Source organism: Bison bison, unplaced genomic scaffold (genome assembly GCF_000754665.1).
Source record: "Bison bison bison isolate TAMUID 2011002044 unplaced genomic scaffold, Bison_UMD1.0 scf7180017864056, whole genome shotgun sequence".
Taxonomy (NCBI): Eukaryota; Metazoa; Chordata; class Mammalia; order Artiodactyla; family Bovidae; genus Bison; species Bison bison.
In genome coordinates this window covers 3161748-3180252 of record NW_011494628.1, presented here as the reverse complement: position 1 = coordinate 3180252, position 18505 = coordinate 3161748, and the positions used below count along the sequence as shown (strand labels likewise).

Below are 18505 nucleotides of genomic sequence, written 5' to 3'. Positions count from 1 at the left end.
GATCATAAATAATCCCCAAAGATTATTCTTTATCACACACAAAAAAAGCAGGTCCACTTGGGCTTTGGTCAGATTCATTTACCAGTGTTCATCAAGGGTGTTAATTAACACACATAAGCCTCTTGCCCCTGCAGGGTTGCTCAACTACTAAATGCAAAGAATGAGCTTCTGTGGGGGGGCTGCATAAGGAATCGCAGGCTGCCTCTTTAATAGCCACTATGATGCCAGAGGTCGTGCGTTTGTTTTTGTTTTTTAATTGCTCTTCTAGGGTCTTCTATTCTGAAGCTAAAAACCAAACTCAAGAAATTCGTGTTCACGCATTTTATCTACCATACCTACAAAGTTGATGAACTCCTCTCTCCTCCAGGTTCCCAGGAAGCGCTTCTTGAGCCAGGAAGGGGTCCCTGTTAAGTCTGGGGTGCTGGGAGAAGCATTTTAAATGGGGTGTTCAGGATGTGGCTCATTTGAGAAAGTGGCTTCTGAGCACAGGCTTACAGGAGGTGAGGGAGCTATGGATCTGGAGGTGGGGTGGGGAGGAAGAACATTCCAGGCAGAGAGAAAAACCAGATAAAAGGGCCCCAAGGCACAAGAGCAAGTCCTTCCTGCAGCTGGAAAGCAGTGGGTGAGGGGACAGGGACTGAGCTGAGGCCGGATATGTTAAACAGCTGTGAAGTGAGGATGCGTCCAGCACAGGGAACTGGAATCCTAACTGCTTGATCTGTCTTCCTCTATGACGAAAGGGAAAATTCAAAACCACAGGGCTTAAACATGAAAGGAAAAGAAAAAAAAAAAGAAGAAAACCTTTTTAATCAAATTGTAAATGACATGGTTTTCATTCCCCCATCTTCTTTATTTCTCACAGAGTAGCAATAAATACCAGGAAACAGCCACGTACGGTTCCTGCTGTAACTCCTCCTCAGAGACTGCTTGGTTTCTTTCCGTTTTCAGAAATGAGAATGGTGAAGAAAAAAAAAAAGAGCTCTGAATTGAAATGCACTTTTTCGTGACTATTATTTGAATTATCATGGAATCATTATCTCACTAAGCAAATATTTACACAACAGGCAAGTTATTATGCAGGGAATATGCAGAGATTGCAGCACCGGTATACAACGTGATGATGATGACACCAGAATAAAAGTGTCATAAGAAGGATCTTTAAAAAAAAAAAAAATTAAGGAAGGACTTCCCTGGTGGTTCAGTGCAGGAGGTGTGGGTTCAATTCCTGGTTAGGGAGCTAAGATTCCATGTGCCCCATGGCCAAAAAAACCAAAACATAAGACAGAAACAATATTGTAACAAATTCAATGGAGATTTTGAAAATGGTCTACATCAAAAAAAAAATTAAAAATACAACAGGGATTCAGAGAAAAGAAAAAGTGCTTCTTGTTGAGGGACATCATAGAAGTCTCTGTGGAGGAGGAAGTTTATAAACCATATATTGAAAGATGTGTAGGTCCTGGGGAGATGGAAAAAAGGCATTCCCAGCAGATCACAGTGAGCTAGAAAGCCTGAGATGCTATGCCAAAACGTTTTTTCTGAAGATAGCACATCCCCCAAGGCTCTCAACATTGTGACCTTGGCACTCCTCACAAGGTGGGGGGTAGTGGGGGGAGGGGGGTGCTGTGACTTCTCTGCCAGAAGCTGACACTGCATGACATCGAGGCTAATCAAATGTCAGCACCACATCCTCCTAGTTCTCTTGGGATGCTTGCTGGGGGAAGCCAGCTTCCGCACAGTAAGTCTAAACTAACTTGAGACCACCGTGTTGGTGAGGCTCTGCGACGTCTGGTCATTTTGGACGCCCAGCCTGGTCAAACCCTAAATGACTTGCAGCCCACTGAAAAACTGCCCAGATGTGCCTTTCCCTAATTCTGACCCACAAAATTAAATGTTTTCTTAAAGCCAATAAGTTTGGGCATATTACACAGCAATAGTAAGGAGAACAGTTGTCTATGGGTTAGTAGTGTTGTTTTGTTTTAATTAGCAGTGATGAGTCTCCAGATGTTAATGAAGGTTAAAGACACTGATGACTCGGAACTTCCCTGGTGGTCCCATGGTTAAGACTCCATGTTTCCACTGAAGGGGGCACAGGTTCGATCCCCAGTCGGAGATTTAAGATCCCACATGATGCCCAGCAAGCCAAAAAATAAACAAACAAATAAATGAAGGCTTTGGTGACTCCTCCATTCTGAGCACTGAATGTGAGGACAAGGAGGGAACTCAGTCTTGGAGTAAGGCAGTGAGCACTGGAAATAGGAATTCAGAAAACCTGGGTTCTGATTCCAGTTCAATCCCTTGGTAGTTTAAATCCCTAAACTCTGAGCCTCTCAACTCATTTACCTACCTGCCCCACCCCCCAAAAAACACAAAAGCATTTCAGAAACTTTAAAGCATTATTCAGTGGTACAGGTTTTTTCAAAATTATTTTAATTAAATAAATCCATTCATGTAGTTTAAAAATCAGAGGCTTATGAAAAACAGTAAACATCTTTCCTACCCCATCTCAAACTCCCACTTCTGCTCCCTGCAGACAACTACATTTAACTTTTTGCTGTTTCTTTTAGTAAGTACTACCATATTTCTAAATAATATGCTTCTTCCAACATTTAATAATTCTTCAAAATAATAAAAAGCCAACTTTCACACCTCTCAATTTTCTTCCCTAATTCTCCCAAATGTTTGCTCTTATTCAAATCATTAATCAATAACCATACCCAGGATCTCATATAAATATTGTTCACTGCAGAGCCAGATAGGAGTCTATAACATTTCCTTTCTCTTGTACAGCTTCTTGTTTTCCCTTGAATAAATAATCACCTCATTATTAAATTTGTGTAATATTTCCTATGTGTTTTAATGTTTTTGTGATTCTCCATCATATTCACTACCATATCCTCTATTCTACTGATTCTGCTTTTTCACTTAGAGTTCTTCCTTCTCTTGAATCCTTTTGGTTCCACCTGGACTAGATGCTGTCTAGAACTGCTCTCATCCTAGGATTTTTCTTTATTTCTTACTGATGATAGTCATAGTTTTCTAGATCCGACTTCTCCCCATTTACTCTGTAATTTTGTTGATACATGCCTTAGCTTCTTGGGAAAGATTACACAGAAGGCAGCTTTCTAAACCCCTATATAGAACCGTGCATCCACTGTGCTAGGAATTCAGAAAGATCTTTGAAGCTAAAGGCTTGTGTTCTTCAGTTCTGGAGGATTTTCCTTATTAGTTCTTAATTTCCTGCTCTCCATTGCCTTGTTTTCTTTCTGGAACTCCTGTTAGTTTGACATCGGACTTGTGTGTTTCATATTTTAAATCTCTTCCCCGTTCTTTAATGCTTCCAGTTCTTGGTCATTTTGTACTACTTTGGAGGCATTTCTTTTCCTCTCTTTCAATCTTTTTACTAAACATATCAACAATCACCTTGTTGATGTTCAAGAATGTTTTAATATTCTCTGATTCTTCCTTTTTCAGTTTGCATGTATTCAATTTCCTGCATAATGTGTTTTTTCCTGGTTTGTTTTTCTGTGTATTTTATTCTCACTGTTTCATGTTGAGCACTTTCCTTAAATATCTTTTGATGATTTGCCATCCATTCATATTTAAGAGAAAAATACTTAAAAACTGGTCAAAATGACAGGCATGGGAACACCTTATAGGGAACAAGCTATACCCTACGTTGATTTACCAGGAAGTCAGTCACTTCCTTAGGGCTTGTGTATGTGCTCAGCTGCTCGACCCCATGGACTGTAGCCCACCAGGTTCCTCTATCCATGGGATTTTCCAGGCAAGCATACTAGAGTGGGTTGCCATTTCCTGCTCCAGAATATCTTCCTGACCCAGAGATTGAACCCGTCACTTGCATCTCCTGTGTTGGCAGGCAGATTCTTTACCACTGTGTCACCTGGGAAACCCATGTCGTGCTTACTTTTATTTTTTTGAGATGACCTTCAAAAATCAAGAAATTTCACTCAAAATTCAAAGTTTCTAGCTTCTTTTACAATCAGAGAATCTGGCAGAGCCATCCCTTCTCCCTCCTGACAGAGGTTTACTTGGGGTACATGCACCCCAAGGGCCACAGCTTCCCCCACATCAGCCCACTTCACTGGAGTGAAACAACCTCTTTGCCCTGTTAGGCATTACACTTCTCAGCAGGGCGCCCAGCCAGGCATGAATTCATCAAGATATCAACCCCCATGTTACTCTGAGCTTGCTCAGCAGAACTGAATCTATGTGAAATAAAATCTAGGATTACAAACTGCGTATACAGTACATGACTTGTACAACGGGCACAAACGCTTAATGATATTCGAGTGGTTGAGCTTATTTGTACAAAAGACATCTATTTCTAAAAATCAGTTTATTACCCTCAACATAATAAAGTTGATTTCAACGGCAGCACTGCGTTGGGAGGTTGACTGATGGTTTCAATTATCTAACTTCCTTAATCCAATGCCTGTGTTGTGTCTCCTGAAGACCACCAGGCCTGCTCTAATCTTCCAGATCTTTCTTAGATTGTCTTTATCTATCCTGGAGAATCCTTTTAACTACTGTCACCAGCATGTTTGACTCTGTTGCATCTTGGCCTTCTATCGTATCTATCCTCAGACTACATTCTAGACTTGGATTCCTAATCACAGCACGAGGAAAGCACTCCAGGAGATTAGATGCCTTTCCAAATTCATCATCTCCAAAAAGGACCTACCAAAAGGATTTGCAGTTATAATTATGAAATTATGAAACTTTGAGGGATCACTAAGCATAAGGTGCCTGAAGATTGAAAATGTTCTTAATTTTTAACAGGGAATAAAATATGCATTTCAGAAACAACAGACCCATGAGCAAAATTACATAACAGCTTAATAAAAGCACATCAGTACAGGAAGAGAGGAAAATGAGGAAGAAACATGGATTCATAAAATAAATGCCAAACCAGCACCCAATTAATTTTTTTTACAGTTTTATAGCTTGTCTGAAAACACAATAGACTCTCAATGTAATAGTTTTGACAACTGTCAGATCTTCTTGGAATATTCTTGGGGTCAAGAAGAAGAAAAGTCGGACAGATACAAGGATACTACTGTAGATATATGAATAGTGCTTGAAGGGCCGTATTTTAAGAGTTTATTGATTAAACAAAAATTTACTAATTTGTTGTTAGGTGTCAAACACTGATAGATGTTTGAAACATGATTAGTGGGAGACAGTCCAGCTGGGAGAAGGTGACTAACAATACCCTATGGAGTTTGCTCATGGCCCTGTTTCTTTTCAACATTTTTATTATTTTATCGAAAGGATGAAAAACTCAGACAGCATTAATCTGAAAATTGGGAAATACCTCAAAGCTTGATTCAAAAATAATTCTCCAGGCTGAAATGCTGCAAATATGTGCTATAACAACAAAATTAAGTGATGGTAAAAATTATTTCTTTTTTTAATTTTTAGGGAGCTTAAAATAATAATCACAGTTTCCTGCCCTACTTCCCACCCCCATTGTCCCCAGTTACCTCCCCAGAGGTAGCCATCTATGACTTTTATGACATTTTCTTTTGATATCTACACATTTCCAAGGGGCTTCCCAGGTGGCTCAGTGGTAAAGAACCCACCTGCCAACGCAAGAGATGCAAGAGACACGGCTTCGATCCCTGAGTCAGGAAGATGCCCTGGAGGAGGGAATGGCAACCCACTCCAGTATTCTTGCCTGGAGAATTCCATGGGCAGAGGAGCCTGGAGGGCTACAGTCCATGGGGTTTCAAAAAGTTGGACACGACTGAGCACACAGCACATTTCCACACTTCCCTACTTTAGATCCATTGACTTCCTGATAGGGTGGATGAGGATTTAGCTGTCTCACACAGGCAATTTCGTTATATAGCAGGATCTGGTTGAATAATATTCAATGCTGACGTTACTCTGCCAACAGGACTATGACTCACAGCTGGGCATCTAATGTGGTAATTAAGACTAAGTTTCCATTCTTATTTTTGTTTTCCTTGATTTTGTTAATTATTGCATTGCTTTTTCACTTCCTTGGTTTTCTTTGCACCTATGGCTAATTCTTCTCACACTTTCCAATAGCACAAACTTCTGCAAGGTCACATTGGCCTCCAATATTTTTCTTGGAGACACACTTCTGGAATCTTCCCCTCTTCCAGACTGGTTGCTCTTAGGTCTGCTGCACAGCAGATTTTTCAATTCATCATTATGCTCCCAAGTTATATGTACCGCTCTGAACATTCCATGTCTTCTTCCGTCTGATCTATATCATGCTACATGGAGTTCTTCCTCCAATAACTTCTCTGTAAGGCATTCAAGATGTATTTTCTGAGACTTTGGATGTCTTGAAATCTCATTATTCTACCCTCATGAATGACTGATAGTAGAGGTAAATACATCTGGTTGGAAATAATTTTCATTCCTTTCTTCTAAATGGCATAACTTGCTGGTTTTTTTGGTAGCGGTGAAAATGTGTCACTCAGTTCTCCTGCCATGAGAAGCATAATTGACGGATTGTGCCAGTTGCTACCCTCGTCACCCTCCACTGCAATGGCCCTGAGGCCATGCTTCTCAATGGCTACTCCCTTATAACTGAAACAAGCCAGGGGTACTAAGCAGACCTGTTCCTGCAAGCCATGGACTCCTCCAACGATGGCTCAGAATGATGGCTCAGAACTCCTCATGGGCCTGGTTGGATGGTTCTTAGACCTATACTGCCATCTGAGACTCTTCTCATCCCATGCCCCCTCCTTCCCACGCTCATGTGTCAGACAGCCATCATGTCCTAAAGGCTCATCTGCCTTCTCTGGCTTCCCCCGCTTTTCACTCTACTGTTGTTGCCCATCAATAAATGTCCTGCACATCTAATGCTGTCTTGACATCTGCTTCTCAGAAGACCAACTAAACCCAACTGAGGCTTGATTTCCCAGAAGGCAAAGCGAATGCCATTCTGAGTGATATTCAGGGGGGCAGATAGACCTCTGTCACAAGATGGTGCCCTAATTGCTAAGTATTTCACCAGCAGTAACCTGGGGGAATGTCTTAGTTGGGAGGAATGCTGCTCCCGATGCAATGATTCAGGCATTCCAACTCCGATGAAAAGAGAAGAATGAACTGGTTCCTGCTATATTGTATTGGGTCCTTACAGAGAGATATAAGAGCCAGAAGGTCTGATTGGTAGCCTACAGAGAGGCCCTTATCTCTGGCACTTTCAAGAGGGAGTGATCCAGAAAGAAAAACTTCAGTGTGAAAGTAGTTATCAAGTTTTTGCTTGTGTCACACTTGTTACTGTCCCACTGAACAAAACAAGTCACATGTTCTAGCCCACAGACTATGTGGGATGCAAGTATACAGAACTGAGAAGCATAGTTCAATGGGGTCCCCAGACACAACACTTTTGCACCCCTCTCTTTCCAGAACTCCTGTTATTTCAATGATGGACCTCTGGATGGTTCACTGATTTTCTTACTTTTATTCTACAATTGTCCATCTATTTGCCTCCTTGCTCTATTCTTACAGAGATTTTATCACCTGTATTTTCCAATCTATTAAATTTTTCAAGTCTGCTATAATATTTAATTTCCATGTGTTCTTTCCCCCCACCTATTTTATTGTATTATCCTATTCCTATTTCCTAGATGCAACATATTCTCTTAACTCTTTAAGAGTTTACTGAGGTTTCTTAAAATTTATTTTTCTTTACTGAGATATAATTCACATATAATGTTATATTAGCTTCAGGTACACAACATAGATTGCCTATATTATGAAATGACATCACCATAAGTCTAATCAACATTTATCACCAAACACAGTTACAGTTTTTTTTCTTACAAGAACTTTTAGGATCAACCTCCCTTAGCATTCTCAAATACACAACACAGTACTAACTGTAATCACAAAGCTGTTCATTACATCCTATGACTTCCTTATTTTTATAACTAGAATTTTTATCTTTTGACTGTCTTTTTCCTTTTAGCTTTTTTTCTCCCCAAATAGTCTCAGTTTCCTCCAAGTTTTCTCCCCCCAAAGTTGCTTTTTTTCCTCTCTATTTAGGTGGGTCTCAGTCTTTCATGTTAGACACTTTCCTCAGATCCTGCTGATTCCTAATTGTCTACTCATGTTTAAGAATGAGAAACAAAAACCCCGGCTGGAACATGTGGGTGGGGTGTGTTGACTGCAAGCTTCACTGTGGAGTGCTCTGTCTCTGCCATTTTGTTGTGGAACCTTTAGGACCAGCGTCTTAGGTCTTTCCACATGAGCTCATCAGATTCCCAGGAGAAGATGCTTCCAGTCCCTACCTGGAGAGCAGAAGTCACATGGCCAATGTTCCAAGAGCCTGTTGGGCAAGAAGGGCTGCGGATGGAATAAAAAGAGGGGCCGGGAAAGGGGGTGCGGGTCTCCACTTCCAGGCTCATATGTTCACTTAGTCCCTTTTTCCAGCGTGGTGCTCATGCCCTCAAATATGCCTGAGGTCCCTCAGTCCAGATGCTTTCCATGTTATACACTCCAGAAAATCCACTTTGAGTTTTCTCCTTAAGTGGAGAAGTGACATACGCCCAGCAGTGGGGATGATGGGGATAAGATCCGGAAATCTAGCTGTTTCTTACACAGCTTTCAACCAGTTCTCATTTTAGCACCCACACCCTTCAGCACCCTTTCCAGAGCACCTGGTCTTGCTATTCTCTGAGAATCTGCAATCGTAGGATTGGTTCTTGGCTTCTCCCACAGCCAATCTAGTAGTCAGCTTGCAGGGATCCACTGAGTCAGGAATACGCCACCATCTGCTTCTGAGCTTTTAAAGTTTTGTTTCCACAGTTATCTCCACTCAATGTCTTCCTCCGTCTCCCTTCCCTCCTTCCCTCCTTCCCTCCTCTTGCCCATTCCCCTTTCTTTGTTTTAACTGTTTCTTTGCTAATGGTCACTTTATTAAAGGGTTTCCCTCGTGGCTCAGATGGTAAAGAATCTGCCTACAAAGCAGGAGACCCAGGTTCTATCCTTGGGTCAGGAAGTTCCCCTGGAGAGGGAACGGCTACCCACTTCAGTATTCTTGCCTGGAGAATTCCATGGACAGAGGAGCCTGGCAGGCTACAGTCCATGGGGTCACAAAGAGTTGGACACAACTGAGCAACCAACAGTTACTGAAGTTTAATGGGGTTTCAAGAGAGAAAAATTCGATGGGTAAATTCAATCTGCCATCTTTTCCCAGAAACATTTCTTATGACTTCTCCACCACAAAAGTACCACATTTTGCTTATAGAACAATTAGGGGAAAAAAACCCAGACAATCAGAAGAAAAAAAAAATTTACCTGTAACACTATCTAGAAACACCCCCAAATGGTAAGCGATATAAACATGACTCCTGGCATCACAAAGCTGAGATCTTTGCAGGGGGAAGACCAAGAAACAAATTATTTCAATAAAATATGTGAAATATTATAAGACAGGCAGGACAGAATTTTATGGAGCAGAAAGCAGGGATAGCAAATCTAGGCTTGGCATGTCAGGAAAAAAGCTGGGGTAAAGGGCGACAACTGGAGAATGCTCTCTACTCATTCACACTCACTCACACAGCTAAGATATGTAAGAAGCATAATACAGCAAATGGCATTTTTCTCTTACTAACATACCATGAGCAACTTTTTAATCACCATACATTAACTTTTTAATGGCCAACACTATTCCACTATACCTGCGCACTGCTACTCCTTTAACTGCTCACCCTAATATATTTAGGTGATGTTCAATTTTTAAGAAGTATTCACCATCTGTCATAATCCTCCTCTCACCTTTACATATTGAGGATGAAATTTAATAAGATTAAAAGTTCAAAAATAAACAACAAAAGGAGATGACAGGGAAAATCTGGTTTAAGAGCAATTCACACAGGGAAAAATTTTAAAACCTGAGAGGTTTTAGCTGACCTCACACCAATCTGAGTCCACAGGAAGGTGACAACCAAAGCCGTCAATGCAATCTTGGACAGTAGGGTAAGGATCCAGTGTCCAGAACAAGAAATATGTGCTGAATCCTGGGGGCAGCTGAAACTTGGTTTGCACATCGAATCTTAAGAGAAGCCTCCGCGTCCTTCCCTTTGCCCCTCCAGCCACTGATCCTGTGGCATGAATTGGGCATTGCTTCACCTGGTGTGGCTGCGCAATGGCCCCCAGGACACAGAACCCAGAACACCCTTCCAACTCCAGGTGTCCTCAGTCATCTCCACCATCCGCAGCCCCTTGGTAAGGACGATGGCCATGGGCAGGTCCCACAGACAGCCAACTCCATTCTGCACTGTTCCTCAAAAACACACCCCCCTGGGGAGATATTAATAGAAAGGTCAATTGTTCCTTCTCCCTCCCCACCTTCTCCTCAAGGGTCAGAAGATAAAGAGGCCTCTCAAGGGTCACATTTGCTTTCTCAGAATTCAACCACCTTCCTATCTCTCCCACTGCATCTCCCCAAGAAGGAGCCCTGACTAAATGGCAGCTTCCTCTAATTCTTGGAGGCCTGACCCGGAATGTGAATAAAGGAGAAAATACTTAGGAAGAACATAGTGGCCTTTTCAGATATTTGAAAAGCTGTCTCCACAAAAAACAATTTGTTTTATTTTTTGACACAAGGAAGGCAGAGACAACCAGGGGTGAGTCCTCTATAGAGGCAGGTTTCTAATCAATATGAAAGATAAAATCAAGTGGGCTACTTCAGAGAAGCTGGGTTGCTTTTGCTAGAAATAGTTGAGCAGAAGCCAGAGGATCCCAGGACAACTGCAAGGAGTTGGTCCAGAGAAGAAATCTGACCTAAGATTCCTCTGTTGCCTTTTTATTCTAATTATCAAATAATAGTGCATTTACAGACATGGAAATAATGTCTGTTCAAATTATATTTAAAACATTAGCCACTCAGTTGTGTCTGACTCTTTATGACCCCATGGACTGTAGCCCACCAGGCTCCTCTGTCCATGGGATTCTCCAGGCAAGAATACTGAAGCAGGTTGCCATTCCCTCCTCCAGGGGATCTTCCCAACCCGGGGATCGAAACTGGGTCTGTGCATTGCAGCCAGATTCTTTACCATCTGAGCCACCAGGGAAGGCTTAATGTATAAAACTGGTTTCAGTTTACCTTGACTATTTTATCAAACTATAAATGATACTGGTTCATGGCTGATGTTCTGACATCCATACTGCAAATAATGTTAAGAAAAAAAAATCTATTCAGACTGGAGCCATGCAAGTTGACTAAACATTTATCTTAAGTCAATATACCAAATTATATCAGTCATAAATTTTAGTAGATTTCCTTTAAACATCAAGAAAAGGTACTTGTTTTATTGTAAAATAGGTCATTTCAAAACTGATTTGAAAATCTAGTCAAATGCTGCTGAAATAACTACAAAGACTGTCCCACTGAATGCTGAGGGTTACGAATGAAGTTAAGTGAGGCAACAATTTCTAACGCATTTGTCTAATTCCTTTCATCTAAACAGCTCAAGAGGATCACTTCTCAAGTTCTTTTGCTTTTATTGACTATAAAGATTCATACCTCACCTTTGTAGAGCTCTTTACATTTTTCAGAACATGTTGACATACCTGATTTTGTTTTAATTCTCACAATGTATCTGAGAGGTGGACAGCGTAGGGGAGATCACCGCTTGCCCTTAATGACCTGTTCCCAATTGATTTGCTGAGCACACAGCTCCGCAGCTGCATAGGCCTCCGGTCCCTGCACCACGTGACTGAATTCTGTCAATGGGAGGTGAGTGTGAGAGATGGTGCAGCCTTCAGGTGAAGCTCCCACAAGGTCACATACTCCTCCTTCCCTATCCCCCATCCACTGGATGAAAATGGAGATATTATCTGCCTTGGAAATGCACAAAGGTCACATTCCTGTCTGGGTAGAAATTGTTTCCTTTGCTCTTCCTCACTTTTTAAAACTCCTTCCCAGATACTGGGTGAGAAAGCAGATTGCAGATATTCAATTTACAAAAAAGAAAAGAAGGACATAGTGAAATAAGTAAAGATTATTTTATATCTGTGTTTATTCATTCATTAAAACTGGTATCAGTATTTCTTCTGCTCCAAGGACTCAGATAAGTGCTAAAAAAAATATGATATACAGTCTGTGGCCTCAAAGAGCCACAAATGAGTAAATGATTCTCTGCCTCTTGTTACTACAAAAGGGGAGTACTTGAGTCAAGTCTTTGAAGGATAAATAAGAGTTTATCCCAAGATAGAAGAGCTATGGTGATACTTTAGTTTATCTCTGTACCCAGAATATATCAAGATAGAGCATATAAAAGGTAGTTAAGCTTATCTATTTAAATATATTATGCTTATCTGTTTAAATATATGCTTAAATTATTTTTAATCACATAAATACATAATTCTATAAATAAAGCATAATTATATGTTTAAATTATGCTTATCTGTTTAAATATAGATCACTGACTTGATGGACATGAGTCTGAGCAAGCTCCAGGAGTTGGTGATGGACAGTGAAGCCTAGAGTGCTGCAGTCCGTGGTGTCGCAAAGAGCTGGACACAACTGAGCAACTGAGATTGCAAGTATCACTTTGTAGTTTCCTGAGATGTGGATCTTGAAGGATTCAGAAACCGTATGCATTTTTACTTACCCTCTCTTTATTTCTCGTCCTCCCAATTTTGTTTTTCATTCTCTTCCTAGACCTAAAATTTCCTTTATGCCTTAAAAAGATAACATTCCTTTTAAACATCCAGAAAAGGTATTTGGTAATATGTTTTATGTAAAGTAGGTGATTTCAAAACTGATTTGAAAATCTAGTCAAATGCTGCTGAAATAATTACAAAGAAACATACTTTTTGTATGTTTTTAATTTTAATTTTAAAATTAAATTAATTTTAAAATTCTGGCTTGGAACATCATGTTGTTTGAAAAAATAAGATAACTCAGAAGACTTCTGTGTGCAAACTTTATGACTAACTACTATATTCAGATTGTGCGTTTAGTCATTTTGTACTTGAGAAATGCACATTGGCATTATTTGAATGCTCAGTATTCCCTCTTCAACTCAAAAGAATTGACACTGTTAAACACTACTTTGATTTTGAAATTATTTTTAGTTTTTTTCCTATTCTTAAATTTTTCTTGGACTTGACTGTGACCTTCAAAAAACATTGTGTTCAATCAGATATTCAAAGAAGAGTGAGTCAAGCTCTTCAGGAGATATTTTAACCATTTCTGATTAAATACACTATTGAATTCAGTAGTCTATAAAATACATTAACATTCAACTCAGTTGATTATTCCAGCAATGTACCAAAAAATTTTAATGAGCGGAAAATTGGTAAAGTGCTTCACAAAAGTACATAGCCTTATAATTCGAACATGTATCTAATAGATAAATTGCCTCCACTATTACTTGGGGAAGGACAGCTCAACCAGAAAACAAAGCCACTTCCAATACATGCTCCTAAAACCAGCCAGGAGAATTCCCCCATCTCCCATTCTGAAAACTTTGTCATAATGTTTCATAGTGATTATAGACAGTTTTAAGTTGTTTGGAAACTTTTACAATGGAGTCATACATGTGATGATGACCCTTAAATTTTTACTGAAAATGTCAGATTCTGCACCATTATAGTTACTGATCTTACTATCTGATTAGGATTTAATACTCCCTGTCCCATAAGAAAGTGGCTAGAAAATTGATGAAGAGAACAGATCTTAGGAACATGAGTTTATAAGGGCAAAGTCAGGCTGTTAAATAGCCAGAAGTCACTTACTTAGCACTTACCAAGGGCAAGATGGCATTTTAGGATAGATGAAGTGAATGTGTTTTCCTCATTTAAGGAATTACCTGGCTAGTGAAGCAAATGATTAAATGAAAGAAAAAGTGTGATAGGGGGCATCAGAGTGAAGCACTGTGGGTTCCACAGAAGGAACAGATGGCATTTGAGTGTAGGGCCAAAGGGAGCATGTGAGCTAGTTCTTAAAGAAAAAAATGTGATTTTAATAAACAGGGGACTTTATCCTGTTCATTCATAATGATATCCTTGGGAATATCCACCATGGCAAACTGCAAGGAGCAAGGGCAGAGGCAAGGACATCCGTCATTAGGCTGTTCCAGTGATCCAGGCAGAATGTGATGGGGGCTTGGACCTAGAGTTTTAGATAAAGAGAGAAGTGGCTGGATTCTGTATACATTTTGAAGGTAAGTAGAGCTATAGGCTGGAGAAGGCAATGGCAACCCACTCCAGTACTCTTGCCTGGACAATCCCACGGATGGAAGAACCTGGTAGGCTGCAGCCCATGGGGTCACTAAGAGTCGGACATGATTGAGCGACTTCACTTTCACTTTTCATGTACTGGAGAAGGAAATGGCAACCCACTCCAGTGTTCTTGCCTGGAGAATCCCAAGGCCGGGGAAGCCTGGTGGGCTGTCATCTATGGGGTCACACAGAGTCGGACACAACTGAAGTGACTTAGCAGCAGCAGCAGCAGCAGAGCTATAGGATTGGTTGATGGATTGAACATAAGATTTAAGAGAAAGGAAGAAGTTAAGCTTTGGTGTCCAACCAACTGAAAGAGCAAAGCTACCATGATGGAGATGGGGAAGACAGGAATTTGCTTTTGGATGTTAAATGTGGCATGTCTATTTGACATCAAAGAGGATAAGCTCTATACTCAGATAGAGAAGGAGAAGTTCTTCTTCTACACTCAGATATAGGAGAAGAAGAATTTCTCAGGGGAGAAGTTCTAGCTGGAGACTCAAAATTTGGAGTCATCAGGATATAGAGTCTTCAAAGAACTCATATGGAGTGAATCTAGAGCTTAGGCCCCAGGAGGGAGGCCCCAGCACTCCAACATTTAGAGACATGACAGGGAGGAATAAGCAAAGGGAACTGGGAAGAAGTTGCCAGTGAGCTGAGAGAAGGGAGAGACAGTGAGGTTCTGGAAGCCAAGCTAAGATAGTGTGTCAAGAAAGAGAAGAGCAGTTGGACAGATGCTGTAGACAGATCAGCTGACAGGAGCACTGATGCTCAGAACCAGGCAGGTCTGTACTGTATCTAATGCGCAAAGTAGTATCTCCCAGCCCCACCTCCTTAAGTGAAAGAAGTTGTCTTTTGGGACTTCCTTGTGGTCCAGAGGCTAAGACTCTGTGCTTCCAATGCAGGGGGCCTGGGTTCAACCTCTGGTTGGGGACCTAGATCCCACAAGCCACAACTAAGAGTCCATGTGCCGCACTAAGACCCAACACAGCAAAATAAATAAATAAATATCCCCCGTGCCCCCCAAAAAGTTGTCTTTTTGTCACAGGTTCCCTGAACAGACATTTTCAAGACTCCCTGGGAGTCCCATGTGTATCTCGAACTTGGTCCTGGTCCTCCCCAGAATCCCATGGGCAGAACAAAAACTCCCAGGCACCATTGGAGCTGGACTCCAACTACCAGCCTTAACACTAGTTCTTCAGGAGCCATTAAGACCCATCTTTCTAGAGCTGCGAAGGCACAGCAGTCCCTCTTCAAGCTAGAGAGAAGTTACGTCTTCTTTCCGGGTTATATTTGGATGAGCAAAGCGGTCTGGATTCCATGGGCTCTGCAGGGAAATCTTTCTGTCAGTTCTGGCTCTGTCAGGCTCTGTCTCTTTCTCTCATACATACACACATACAGGCTATTTCTATCAAGGGGACCTCAGTACCAAAACCCCACAAAAAACAGGAAGACCTCCATTCCGAGCAAAGCTTCCTCATCCCATTATTCATTTTGTCTGCAGTTTGTCTGGCCTGCCTCTGTCTGATGCCTCCAGGCCATCAGACAATGATTCTTAAGAATCTGGTGCTGGGATGGGGGGAGACAGGGTTGGGGGGGGATGTCAAATTTCCAGTCTCCCTAAGGCATCTCCTTAGTCTACTTGTAAATTAGTGGAAACACAGAATGGGGAGGGGAGGAGTGCTGGCCAGATCAATCCTTCACCAGCATCAGATCCCCAAATGTAAATAAACGTGCTAAGGGCTCAGTAGCCCCTACCAGGAATACCTAAAACCTGGCTGAAAAGTTCTATTAATATCACCAAAATGTTCCATTACCAAAATCTGGGAATATGATTTATCTTTTCAAATAAGATCAAAACTTCCATACTCCCCTCCCCATAACACAAACACCAAGAAAGAATATTAACATCAGAATGAAAATATCTCATAGGACATAATTAAAGATATCATCTTTGATCATAACAACTTACTTCTTCATAAGATACAAGAATGACTACACTCCGAACCAAAGATATGTGAAAGCAAAATTAATTTTTTACAGCAACTGTAATTATGTTTGCAACATCAGCAAAAGCAACTGTCCGTTTGTTACTAATTTCTTATGAACACAAAGTCCACTGGGAAGGATGGTTAGTGTTTGGCAAGTTTTTGTGTAAGGAGACAAAAATATAACTGGGAAGTTAATCGAAAGGCAAAAAGTGGGCACAAGAGTCAAAAGCGTGTTGACTATTTAATATACCAGAGTACCAGAAAGCTCCTGTGGTCCCAGTTCCTTATCTTATGTATGAAATGAATGGGTAAGTGGTTATAATAACAATTGATGAGTTTTATATTCATACAGAGTTTATTACATGCATTCTAAAAACAGAACTCATATGATTTAAATCTACAATAGTAATTTTGCAGGAATAGTCTATTTGGTCCTTCAGTTGGTCCACAAATCTCTTGTTTCTGACATGAACTGAAATTTGCTTATGTTTTCTCCAAAAGAGGGACAAGCTTTTTCCATAGTTTTCTATCACCAATCATGAACAGGTGCTGTTTGGGTCTTCTGATTCCTTCAAAGAGCTGACAGACTGAACATGTTTATTACCACTGCTCTAAAGTATCTTACTGAAAAATATATATATGTCAATATGGAATCACTAAATCACAAGTTTTTGGTCAAACAAACTCAACATTCTTTTATGACCTGTGGTAGCAAGCAGGTTTTTTTGGAGCTGACACACAATCTAATTAGCCCTTATTACACACTATCAGCAGCTCTGAGTGGTAACTCAACTCAATGACCCAGGAACTGTTCTGCCTCAATTACCTATGGCTTCGATTAAAAGTGTGTAGAAGTGAGTCTTCATCTTGACTTTGTTCAAAATATGTGGCTTAATTCTAAATTTAAAAATAGGTCTTCCAGTAAATGCAGAAGTCACCAAAATACTGTGCCAAATGTTATACATTTAAGCCCATTTATTAAAAGGTTTGCACATATACATATAAAATATTCTATTATGATACAAAACTGTAAGAAGTGTACAAACAACTGACGTTATAAAGGAACCCTCAAATTGATGAACCTAATCTTGAAGACTAAGTAAAGGAGAAAAGGGAGAAATAATTCTTTGGAAGACGTCGTCATCATGGCACATTAATTTCTCCTCTGCCAAAATGTATTAAGCCTTTTGCAGAAGGGTGTTAAAATCAATTTTGTCAGGCTAATAATCTCATCCCTGGGGAATCCTTCCAACTGGAGACAGCATCGCGTACATACAGTTGTTGTAGTACACAATCTATCCCGCCCTTTAGTAGTTTCTGTATCTTAGGTAGCTTTTTTTAAGACTGTACAAGGGGTCTTCACACTCCTGCTGATTAAGTAAGGTTGGCGGATGTAGTTCTCAATCCTGCCACTGAAAGAACTTCCAAAGAAAGACAGTTGAAACTCTGCTCTGCGGGAGATGCGATTTTAACATCTTCGAGTTTGCTGCAGTGTGAACTTGTGCCACAAGCAAGACAGATCTTATTGGATTAAACTGAACTCGTGACATCTCCACAAACTCTAGCAGAGAGCAATGCTGTCTGTGTGGCTTCCAAGCAAACTTCTTTCCTCGTGCTCTGGCGGCCGCTCTTAGTCCTATTTCACCTCTAGAAATTCTCTACCCTCAAGAGAAAGGCGCTCCCATTTCTCATGAGAGAAACGAATCCCCATTTCTTTTTGACGGTGGCCTCAAAAAAGGCAGTCCCCTGGCGCGCCCACCGCGGGGTTTCCCTCCCATTCTCGACTCCACGATTTCCTGGGAAACCCAATAAGCTCAGCGCCCCCCACCTTCCCTGGGCGTGAACCCCAGGAAACCGCACAGGTGTGCTCCAATGGAGCCTCCTCTGATTGGCATCCCCCAGTCAGACACCCCTCTTGCCCTGGCGTCTCCAGGGGCCCTCTCCCCGGCATGGCCCTCCACCTGGCCCCCTCGCACTCACCAGGAGGAGGTTGTGCGCCACCAGGTAACCGAGTCGCGGGCTGCCCCGGACGCCGGGAGCCAGGCGCCCTGTGGCGTAGCCGTGCCAGGCCACCACGTAGGGGTTGTCGATGGTGATCCAGTACTTGACCTGGCCGCCGAAGTGGCGGAAGCAGAGCTCGGCGTAATCCCTGAAGTGGTCGGCCAGGGCGCGGTTGGCCCAGCCGCCGTAGGCATCCTGCAGGCGCTGGGGCAGGTCCCAGTGGTACAAGGTGACCACGGGCTGCACGCCCAGCTCCCGCAGCCGCTACAGCA

The 18505-nt window shown here is 41.5% G+C and overlaps 1 protein-coding gene across 1 annotated transcript in view; it reads right to left on the bottom strand.

Moving 5' to 3' along the window:
• KL (klotho) overlaps positions 1–18505 on the bottom strand; it is a 188513-nt gene that overhangs the window by 19094 nt on the left and 150914 nt on the right. The window contains exon 2 of the mRNA XM_010835942.1: positions 18213–18497. Coding sequence (XP_010834244.1) covers positions 18213–18497 — 285 coding nt within the window. The remainder of the gene's footprint in view (positions 1–18212; positions 18498–18505) is intronic.